Genomic DNA, 12308 nt, shown 5'->3' on the forward strand with positions numbered 1-12308 from the left:
CCAAAACAGGTGTCAGTGCATCACTGCACTCGAGTCCTGGGAAGGATGGTGGCATCATACAAGGCCATCCCCTTAGGCAGGTTCCATGCGAGGACCTTCCAATGGGACTGACTGGACAAGCGGTCCGGATCACCTCTTCATATGCATCGGTTAATCACCCTATCCCCCAGGGCCAGGGTGTCTCTCCTGTGGTGGCTGCAGAGTGCTCACCTTCTCGAGGGCCGCAGATTCGGCATTCAGGACTGGATCCTGGTGACCACGGATGCAAGCCTCCGAGGGTGGGGGGCAGTTACACAGGGAAGAAATTTCCAAGGTCTGTGGTCAAGTCAACAGACTTGCCTTCACATCAATATCCTGGAACTAAGGGCCATATACAACGCCCTAAGTCAAGCGGAGATCCTGCTTCGCGACCAACCGGTTCTGATCCAGTCAGACCGCAGGGGTTCATGTAAACCGCCAAGGCGGCACAAGGAGCAGGGTGGCGAGGGTAGAAGCCACCAGAATTCTTCGCTGGGCGGAGAATCAAGTAAGCGCACTGTCAGCAGTGTTCATTCCGGGAGTGGACAACTGGGAAGCAGACTTCCTCAGCAGGCACGACCTCCACCCGGGAAAGTGGGGACTTCATCAGGAAGTCTTCACGCAGTTTGCAAATTGATGGGAACTGCCTCAGGTGGACTAGATGGCGTCCCACCTCAATAAAAAGCTAAAAAAGGTTTTAAGCCAGGTCAAGGGACCCTCAGGTGATAGCTCTGGTCGCACTAGTAACACCGTGGGTGTTCCAGTCGGTCTATGTATTCCCTCCTCTTCCTCTCATACCCAAGGGCTGAGAATTGTAATAAAAGGAGGATTGAGAACAATATTCTTTGCTCCGAATGGGCCAAGAAGGACTCGGTACCCGGAGCTGCAAGAAATGCTCTCAGAGGACTCTGGGCTTCTGCCTCCCAGACAGGACATGTTGCAACAGGGGCCCTGTCTGTTCCAATACTTACCGCGGCTGCATTTGACGGCATGGCGGTTGAACGCCAGATCATAGCGGAAAAGGGCATTCCGGATGCAGTTATTCCTACGCTGATAAAGGCTAGGAAAGACGTGACAGCAAGACTTTTTCACTGTATATAGCGAAAATAGGTTGCTTGGTGTGAGGCCGGGAAGGCCCTACAGAGGAATTCCAGCGGGGTCGATTCCTGCACTTCCTACAGTCAGGAGTGACTATGGGCCTAAAATTAGGATCCATAAAGGTCAAGATTTCGGCCCTATCCATTTTTCTCTCAAAAAGAACTGGCTTCACTGCCTGAAGTTCAGACGTTGTTCCGGGGGTGCTGCATATCTTGGGATCTTAACGTTGTGTTGGATTTCCTGAAATCCCACTGGTTTGAGCCACTTAAGACCGTGGAGCTAAAATATCTCACGTAGAAAGTGGTCATGCTATTGGCCTTAGCTTCGGCTAGGCGTGTGTCAGAATTGGCGGTTTTGTCATGTAAAAGCCCTTATCTGATCTTCCATATGGACAGGGCAGAATTGAGGACTCGTCCCCAATTTCTCCCTAGGGTGGTATCATCGTTTCATTTGAACCAGCCTATTGTGGTGCCTGCGGCTACTAGGGACTTGGAGGATTCCAAGTTGCTGGACGTAGTCCGGGTTTTGAAAATGTATATTTCCAGAACGGCGGGAGTCAGAAAGTCTGACTCGATGTTTATTCTGTATGCAGCCAACAAGGTTGGCGCTCCTGCTTCGAAGCAGACTATTGCTCGCTGGATCTATAGCACGATTCAGCGGGTTCACTCTGCGGCTGGATTGCCGCATCCAAAATGGTGAAAGCCCATTCCACAAGGAAGGTGGGCTCTTCTTGGGCGGCTGCCCGAGGGGTCTCGGCGTTACAGCTTTGCCGAGCTGCTACTTGGTCGGGGTCAAACAAGTTTGCTAAGTTCTACAAGTTTGATACCCTGGCTGAGGAGGACCTTGAGTTTGCTCATACGGTGCTGCAGAGTCATCCGCACTCTCCCGCCCGTTTGGGAGCTTTGGTATAATCCCCATAGTCCTTACGGAGTTCCCAGCATCCACTAGGACGTCAGAGAAAATAAGAATTTACTCACCGGTAATTTTATTTCTCGTAGTCCGTAGTGGATGCTGGGCGCCCGTCCCAAGTGCGGACTCTCTGCAATACATGTATATAGTTATTGCTTAACTAAAGGGTTATTGTTATGAGCCATCCGTTAAATGAGGCTCAGTTGTTGTTCATACTGTTAACTGGGTATGGTTATCACAAGTTGTACAGTGTGATTGGTGTGGCTGGTATGAGTCTTACCCTGGATTCCAAATCCTTTCCTTGTTGTGTCAGCTCTTCCGGGCACAGTTTCCCTAACTGAGGTCTGGAGAAGGGGCATAGAGGGAGGAGCCAGTGCACACCAGATAGTACCTAATCTTTCTTTTAGAGTGCCCAGTCTCCTGCGGAGCCCGTCTATTCCCCATGGTCCTTACGGAGTTCCCAGCATCCACTACGGACTACGAGAAATAGAATTACCGGTGAGTAAATTCTTATTATCATGCTCTTGATCTGGTATGAAAAGATTAACTGGTTCCAGAGGCTTTATCATGCAGGCTGCTCCATCAGGGGGCCGTAGGCTATATTAATTACAAAAGAGAACATGCATTGAAAGGGACTTGCACATTGAGGCCTGTAATATTCTCTGTGCCATTGGGGAACCTTCATCAGTCAGCTCTATGTGTAAGCTCTAATCACACCTAGAGAAAATACTGATTTTGAATTATTAATGACTACTTTAGGACATTTCACAGGCTTTGGGAAAATGGCAAAAGGCTCCTCTGCAACTAGAATTAGTGTGCTGTGCTACAGGGAAACATCTCTGTTTTTCTGTTACCAGCATATACTGTACGCTTCTTGTATTTAGGCAGAGTACACACTCAAATTATTTTGGGGGAACAGTAAAGAACACCTTACTCACCATAAAAAACACAATTATGTGTCTAATAAATTATATATTAAAGTATTTTCCTTGGTGCTAAAAGAAAATAAAACCTAAAGTCCTTTGTATTCCCAAGCCTAAAGCTACAGTTACATAGTAACATTTTAGTGAAATATATTTTTTTTGTTTTGCATTCAAATATGCCTCAATAAAATGTAGCAACAGAGTTCAGAGTAAGTATACATATTATGGTGCATTCAGAATAAAGAACCAGGGGAGTCACACTGTACAGGACATCTAGAAAAATGTCACCAATTCTATGGACAAATCAGGGACAGGTACAATATTTTCCTTACATCTTTGCATTATTTGAGCTGCCTGCATAGCAGAGTTAGAGAGTGATAATGAAAATTAATCTACAATCATTCCAGAAATAGTAATGTCTATGATCTTGGAAGCTGTAGTTTATCAATTATGGAAGATCTGCTTGTGGCCAGGTTTGTAGCCGTGCAAACTGGGATTTTATTTTTTATTGCATCTATACAGATGTGGAGTCCTTCAGGTAGGAGATAGAGTGATAGCCATCAATGGTGTGCAGACAGAGGACAGCACATTTGAAGAGGCCAATCAACTACTAAGAGATTCAACCATTGCCGGAAAAGTCACCTTGGAAATTGAGTTTGATGTTGCAGGTTAGTTCTGAAGCCTTACTACTTGTTTTAGTTGTTGTTATTATAGTTTTAATTACATCATTAATGTAATTAATTTGCGTGAATGTTATTTAAGTATTGGAGTGGAAATGAGTCTGGCTCCTTCTAACCTCATGCACAGTAACCTCTAATCAAAGAAATTAGGGAGACTTCGGTGGATAGCGTTGCACATAGCAGTGGGCTTCAAAATGTTGGTGTGGCTTTGTCTCTTTTAGCGTCTGACGGACACATACACATGCATATCCATTCTATTCATCTACAGCACTAAGATCACCCCATTACAAAGATACAGGCAATCATCCAGTGAAACGCATAACCAAATTTTGCTGTATTTTTTCCAGCGAAGTGCATAACCAAATGTTGTTGTATCTTTTCACATCGTTATTCTTGCATATAATCAAGACAGACATTCAGAAAAAAACTATTTTGACACCTGAATTAAGGTTATTAACTGAAAAACATAGATTATGATTATGTGCGTCTTGTAGATCACATGAACATTGTATATTTTCTTTTGCATCTTGTACTCCAGAGTCTGTGATACCCAGCAGTGGGACATTTCATGTCAAACTACCAAAGAAACACAATGTGGAACTTGGAATAACCATAAGTTGTAAGTAAAAAGTTAGTTTGACATGGTGTTTTTCATTTTTTTAAATCCAGGGACATGATATGGGAAACCATTTAGTTTAAGGACTATTCTGGAACAGTAAATCTTTGCTGACACTGGGTGGCAGTCCACACCGATGGACTTTATGGTTCAGTCCTTACTCTAAATTATTATACTGCAAAGTTATTATACCAGCTGTTTAAACCAACAATTTGATGGTTGTCTAGAACCAGAATTAGATTGCAATCTCTCAGGGCAGAATACATATGTAACATGTTTTACTGGTTTAAGGATTTAATAGTAGTAGAATGTTTTGAACTTGTAAACAGGGAATCACTACACATAAATGATATGTTCTCCAGCACCCTCTTGGTGTAGATAATATGTTGGCACACTGCTTTCCTAGGTTGCTGCCATGCTAGAAGGCATCTGATGCACGACTTTGACAGCACAGCCTGTAATATGTCTGGATGTGTTTGGGATCATTCCTGACGCCCAGCACAAAAAGTGTACATGCGGTTTTATGCTTGTAGAAAATCCAAATATATTAAAATAGTTAACTATTCTACACAGAATCTTAATAACCCATTGGGACTTCATGATACAGTAGCTTCCATAAATTAGCTTGGAAGGAAAGTTAAATGGGACAGTAATAACATTAATAACACTGAGCAAAATTATAAAAGTAGTTCCTGCGAGCTAATTAACAAGGTATAGTACACCACAAATAATTTATCAAGTTTTCTACATAGAATGTCTATAAAACTAAAAGTCACTTGTTTCTTTGGTGATGATAGGTCCTATTTCAGAGTTTTTAGTCCAATAAGTATTCACAACAGAAGACTTTTTGCATAGGGTCATAAAATCATCCTGGTTCCTCCAATTTTGTAGGTGTAAATACACTTAGTAGAGTGCCTCCACCTTTAAATGTATTCTTTAAAATTACAGGTAATACATAAACATGCGTACCAGAAATAACCTTCTAGGGAAGGCACAGTGTAAAGGGCCGCATACACTTGAACGATAATGCCCAATTTCGGGCATTCGAGCCAATATATCAGGTGAAATCTGGCATTTTGGATGTGTTTCCGATCCGATGCGCGTTCCCATGAGGATCGGCTCCCCTAGATCGTTAGTGCTGCACTTGTGATATGTCGGTTCCCGCAGGCATGGCTGGGATCGCATATGATATATTGCATGCAAAATGTACCATATCGTATGGAACCAGTCCCGGGAAGCTCCCTGGAGAGTTCAAGGGACATCGCCTCCGACTTCAGCCTCAGACATATCGTTGTAGTGTATGGGGCCCTTAAGCATATAGGGGTTTTCTTTCATAGCTTCCCCTATTAAGCTGTGCCTCCTTCAGGTCAACAGTGGTCCAATAAAACACCTAAAGTGAGGTGTTTAATAGGGAAAGCTATAAAAAAAAAAAAAAAAAAAAAACACATATGCTTACACTGTGCCTTCCCTTGAAGGTTATTTCTAGTATGCATGTGGTGTACTATACCTTGTTGATAAGCGCGCAGGAACTACTGTTTTTAGTGTTATTCATGTTTTTGTGATTGGTGATAATCACTCCCAGTTCCAGCAGACAAGGTGTGCAGCATACCCTCCAACATGACCCGCCCCACTAGGTACAAAATGCTCTGTTTCTGGACTTCCCTCTTAATTTATTATTGCCATCACCTGTGAAGAAACAGCTTTCTTATCATTTAACTAGTTCAACACAGGTGATGGAAATCATAAATTAAGAGGGAAGTCCAGAAACAGAGCATTTTGTACCTAGTGGGGCGGGTCATGTTGGAGGGTCTGGTGCAGGTGTTTGAATATCTTCACCCATATAAAAGTATTAAAGTGTTTAACACAACTGCCTAGCTAAGGGCTCACTGTGCAGGAAGCTAAGGAATTATGGGCTGACACAGGGCAAGCTGATGGAAATAAATATGGACTGGAGAGCTTTAAGGTAAGTTAGCACAGCCTGCTGTTCACTTAGCAAAATGTAGATAATGTCAAGTCAGAGATGTATCCGATACCACCCCAGTGGGTAAAGCAGGAAGATGGGATGGTTACCAACACATAAACTCAGTGGGTCTTCGCTGAGTGGATCGTGGCTGCACAACAGCTTGTTGTCATAGAGGTTCTGTTTTTGATGAACAGATTTGTAATTTGGCAGACACAGGCACAGTGTTACTAGACGCTCCCATATGCCAGCAGAGTCTGATTTCACAGCACTTGCTTTTCTATGTAGCTTATTTTTCCGAGACTGGATATGTTTCATGTTTTTGTGCTTTCTAAAATATGAATAAATGTTTTTACTTTGGTGTATAATTAAACATACATGTTACTCCAGGAGTCACAAAACATTATTAGTACTCATTGGTAGAGGAGTCGGCATAATTCTTTTTTAGATGCTTGGGATACAGGGAAATGTAAGTGACTTTAGTATTAATTATTATTATTTATAGCTATGTGTATATACATATATACACACAATAATACTTCCTGCATAAAAGGTTTTTATTATTTTCATGTGACTTTAGAGATTTTATGATTATAACCCAACCGAGTGATTCCCCACTAAATGAGGAACATTTCTTCCTAAGTCATAAGTGCTTAGAGCCCATGCTCCATGCGCCTTCGTTTTAGACCATGCTCCATGCGCCTTCATTTTAGCCCATCCTCCATGCCCCTTCATTATAGCCAATGCTCCATGCCCCTTCATTATAGCCCATGCTCCATGCCCCTTCATTATAGCCCGTGCTCCATGCCCCTTCATTTTAGCCCATCCTCCATGCCCCTTCATTTTAGCCCATCCTCCATGCCCCTTCATTATAGCCCATGCTCCATGCCCCTTCATTATAGCCCGTGCTCCATGCCCCTTCATTTTAGCCCATCCTCCATGCCCCTTCATTTTAGCCCATCCTCCATGCCCCTTCATTTTAGCCCATCCTCCATGCCCCTTCATTATAGCCCATGCTCCGTGCCCCTTCATTATAGCCCATGCTCCATGCGCCTTCTTTATAGCCCATGCTCCATGCGTCTTCTTTATAGCCCATGCTCCATGCACCTTCTTTATAGCCCATGCTCCATGCGCCTTCTTTATAGCCCATGCTCCATGCGCCTTCATTATAGCCCTTGCTCCATGCCCCTTCATTTTAGCCCATGCGCCTTCATTTTAGCCCATCCTCCATGCCCCTTCATTATAGCCCATGCTCCGTGCCCCTTCATTATAGCCCATGCTCCATGCGCCTTCTTTATAGCCCATGCTCCATGCGTCTTCTTTATAGCCCATGCTCCATGCGCCTTCTTTATAGCCCATGCTCCATGCGCCTTCTTTATAGCCCATGCTCCATGCGCCTTCATTATAGCCCTTGCTCCATGCGCCTTCATTATAGCCCATGCTCCATGCCCCTTCATTATAGCCCATGCCCCTTCATTTTAGCCCATGCTCCATGCCCCTTCATTATAGCCCATGCTCCATGCCCCTTCATTATAGCCCATGCTCCATGCCCCTTCATTATAGCCCATGCTCCATGCCCCTTCATTATAGCCCATGCTCCATGCCCCTTCATTATAGCCCATGCTCCATGCCCCTTCATTATAGCCCATGCTCCATGCCCCTTCATTATAGCCCATGCTCCATGCCCCTTCATTATAATGTCTCTGATAGCAGCAGCAGAAACCCATTGTGTATGAAGGCTGACTGGATCTGAAGGTGTAAAATGCAGCAGTGATTGTTTTTTACCATCAGTACAACACTGATTCTGTTGCCTGTTTTGTAGCTCCGTCCAGTAGGAAATCTGGAGATCCTCTGGTTATATCAGACATAAAGAAAGGCAGTGTTGCACATCGGTGAGTACTGTTACCGTCGCATTTGCTTTATTTTGATTTGTGAAATGTAATGTTCTTATTAAATGCAAATAACAAGGAAGCTTGAGACAGATCAGGTAAAACACTGGAGCATGTACAACATAGGGGGCGAGTGGGATGCATCCAATCTGCGCCATACTCTTCTTCAGAAGAATAATTTTCTTTCCAGATAACTCTACACACATTGCACTATACCCAGGCTACACTAAGCCCTTACACAGACTGCCTGTCACACTGACCTCCCCAGCACATTCTTCATGCTCAGCGAGTGGGTTCTATTCTTCTTCTCTGTGTTACCTGTGGTCTCCACTATATGGCATACAGTATACTGCTTTACATTGCATCGTCTTATGCCAAGTACCATCCTACGTTGAGCCGCAGACCACTTTATAGATACTTATTTGTGTATGTTTGTCACTGAGAGCTACAATATCAGTGTGCAGTATGTTACTATGATTTCAGTGATCCCATAAAATCATGTGTATCATCTCTGGTCATGAGTGCCCTATTACACCATCACTACACACACAACTCTGACATAAACTCCAAGAAATATACACAAAGGGATAACCAGTATAGACACTTCTATATGTCGTGTGCACACACTTGTCTGTACATACATACAGACGTACACAACATAGTATCTAAGGTTGAAAAAAGACAATTGTCCATCGAGTTCAACCTATTTGTGGTCTCCTATGCACGATTATTTTGTATAAAATTTTGACTGAAGTCGATGACTGCCGTTACATTTTATCCCTCTTATTTATAATAACCATAGTGCGTGACTATGCCCCGTAACCCTGGATATCCTTATCCATTAGGAATTTATCTAACCCATTCATAAAGGTGTTGACTGAGTTGGCCATTACAACTCCCTCAGGCAGGGAATTCCAAACACGTATCGTCCTTACCGTAAAAAAGCCTTTACGCCGTATTGTGCGGAATCTCCTCTCCTCTAACCTGAGCGAGTGTCCACGAGTTCTGTGTTGATCTAACCAAAAACAGGTCCTGCGCAAGATCTGTATATTGTCCCCTTATATATTTGTAAATGTTGATCGTGTCCCCTCTTTAATCTTCTCTTTTCCAGTGTAAACATGCCTAGTCTTGCAAGCATTTCCTCATATTTCAGCGTCTCCATACCCTTAATTAGTTTGGTCACCCGCCTCTGAACCTTTTCTAGCTCCAGGATATCCTTTTTGTAGTAGGGTGCCCAGAATTGTACACAGTATTCAAGGTGTGGCCTCACAAGTGATTTATATAACGGGAGTATAATACTCTCGTCCCTAGCATCAATTCCCCGTTTTATGCATGCTAATATCTTATTATCCTTCTTTGCTGCAGTCCTACTTTGGGTACTACTGCTTAGTTTGCTATCTATGAGGACACCTAAGTCCTTTTCCAGTACAGAATCCCCTAATTTTACCCCATTTAGTAGGTAGGTGTTATTTTTGTTCTTGTTACCACAGTGCATTACCTTACACTTGTCTGTATTGAAGCGCATTCTCCATTTCGCTGCCCAAGCTTCTAATTTAACTAAGTCGTTCTGAAGCGACTCAGCATCCCCCTCCGCATTTATAACTTTACACAATTTGGTATCATCTGCAAAAATTTACACCATGCTCTCTAGACCTTCTGTTAGGTCATTAATGAAAATATTGAACAATAGCGGTCCTAATACTGAGCCTTGCGGCACACCACTTAGCACTGCAGTCCAATTTGAAAAAGATCCATTAACCACAACGCACTGCTCCCTATTATCTAACCAGTTTTTGACCCAAGTGCATATTATGCTTCCTAGCCCTGTTTCGTGTAGCTTGTAGATAAGTCTCATAGTATCTAAGGTTGAAAAAAGACAATTGTCCAGGGATAGGCACAGTTATATACATGCACTCTCACATACAGTTTACAAAAATAAAAAATAAAAATAGAGAAGACCAGTGCCCAGAAACTCACAAGACCAGACACATTGATTACTTGTCATGTTTGCTTGTTAAAATATAATCATGAACATTGGCTTGAGCTTATTTATATATTGATGGATACAGCTCTATTTTATATAGCTGCAAAATGTATAAAATGGGGAGATAATGGGGTATTATAAGGTCGTCTCACAAGCAGGCGTCTGAAATGGGACCATTGTGAAACAGGTGACCAATGGTACGGATAACATAAGAAAGCCAAAAGTCTCTGACCCGAGCATGCCCAGCTAAGAAAAATCACCATTACACCAGAGGGGATTATCCCCACCAATAAAAAAAGTCTTGTACAAATCACCAGACCAACAGAACTCGACATAATAAAGGAGATTGAACCCAGGCAGTGGTGTAGAGAGCAGGACCTGCAAAGGAGGGGGCTACAGTCTGCTTTTTAGCAAGGAACCCTGTCAGAGTAAAATAAGAACCCTTACTCAATAAGAAGACCAATGTGCTGGAAGATATGGACGTATTACATTAATGTTTAATGTGTGTGCTTCCACGACTGTGATTTCACCAGTGCCATTTGTAGGTTTCTGAGTACTGGGCTCATTTGTTCTTACATATGAATATGTCAACTTCATAAACTTATTATCTTGTCAGCGGAACTTATTTTATAGACACAGCTGTCATTTTTTACGTATTGACCTAGTAGTGACTATGAGGTGTATTTACTAAACGCTGGATGGAGATACGGTACGAGCCAATCAGTGTCTAACTGCCATGTCACACACTGGGTTTGAAAAATGACATTTAGGAGCTGATTGGCTGGAACTTTATATCCGTCCACTTTATCTCCATCCGTGGCTTAGTAAATAGACCCCTATATGTTAGTTTTTAATATTAATGTAGTTGGTTATAATTAATATGCCAGAAAATGTGCTGGAGCAATAGTCTGTCTGCCTGTATACACTGATAGGTATTTACAGCAGTAATTCTAACAATGAGCTGGTTAGCAAGTAAATGACCAGACTGTCATACCCGGCAAATGATATTCTATCCTGTAACAAATGATCAGCATAACACATTACACTAATGACCAGATTACTCTAAGCAGCAAATGACTAAAATATCAAACCAGCAAATCAAATGGTTAGTCAGTCTTACCCAGCAATATCCATAGTCAGGAGCGCACAATTAAATATTTAAAAAAATACTTTTTCAACTTTATTAAATAAAATAAATGTAAAAAAACAATGTTTTTAACGCTTTTGAAAGGAAAAATCGTCAGTAAAGTGGTTAAATTAAAACCCATATACACCTAACTTGTGACAGTGCAATCTAACCAATTATAAAGCATGAATCAAAATTGGTATATAATACCATAGCCAATTATAATAAAGTGCTAGTAGATGTTAGATTTGACAAGTGTGCTGAGTTTCAGTAGTCTAAGAATCAATTAAGGAAGAGTGGTGGCTTTGTTGAAAAAGTGACAAAACTTGGTATAAGTTGCAAATGTATGGTATTACCCAGTGCCGAAACTAGGATTTTCGTCACCCGGGGCAAGGCAGTAATTTGGCGCGACAAAAAAAAAAATCCTATCACACTAAAATAATCAGATGATCCAAAAAAAATGTAAAAATGGGACACTACTGGACAATATCACCCTATGTGCCTCAAATGCCCTATGCGTCACATGCCCCACCAGCGTGGGGCGGGGGCACTACATACCCTATATGCTACACTACATCACTACACTACATCCCTTTATATGCTACACCACATTAGTGCACTACATGCCCCTATATACTGCAATACATTACTACACTACATACCCTATATGGTACACTACATCACTGCACTACACCCCCCTATAAGCTACACCAAATCCCCCTAGCTGGGAGACAAAGCGGAGGTTGATACTGCTAACTGGGAGCACAGTGCGCTTCTATAGCTTGCATGGTGCACCGCACGCTAGTCGCAGCACTGCATGGCAAAGAAGAGAGTTTTAAGATAGTAGCCGACATAGGAGAGATCCCAGGTACTGGAGCTCACTCGCACAGCATCGGAGCCAGCTGCGGGAAGACAGGTGGGTCAGATACATTGCCCCTGGAGCTGTCTGCTGTCTCAATGGAGCAGCACAGCACTGACAGTTTAAAAAAACAACAACCTGCTCCTCTGTAACTTCTTGGCGCCCCCTCAAATACTGCACCCAGGGCGTATGCCCCCTTAGCCCCCCCCCCTAGTTACGGCCCTGGTATTACCACTATCCCTCCCT

The 12308-nt window shown here is 42.8% G+C and overlaps 1 protein-coding gene across 18 annotated transcripts in view; it reads left to right on the forward strand.

Moving 5' to 3' along the window:
* The window catches only part of GRIP1 (glutamate receptor interacting protein 1), an 871453-nt gene that overhangs the window by 789454 nt on the left and 69691 nt on the right, over nt 1–12308 (forward strand). For all 18 annotated transcript variants that reach the window (XM_063927530.1, XM_063927526.1, XM_063927521.1 and 15 more), the window contains 3 exons: nt 3471–3616; nt 4167–4247; nt 8027–8096. In XM_063927530.1, coding sequence (XP_063783600.1) covers nt 3471–3616; nt 4167–4247; nt 8027–8096 — 297 coding nt within the window. The remainder of the gene's footprint in view (nt 1–3470; nt 3617–4166; nt 4248–8026; nt 8097–12308) is intronic.

Source organism: Pseudophryne corroboree, chromosome 6, assembly GCF_028390025.1.
Source record: "Pseudophryne corroboree isolate aPseCor3 chromosome 6, aPseCor3.hap2, whole genome shotgun sequence".
In the NCBI taxonomy this organism is placed as follows: Eukaryota; Metazoa; Chordata; class Amphibia; order Anura; family Myobatrachidae; genus Pseudophryne; species Pseudophryne corroboree.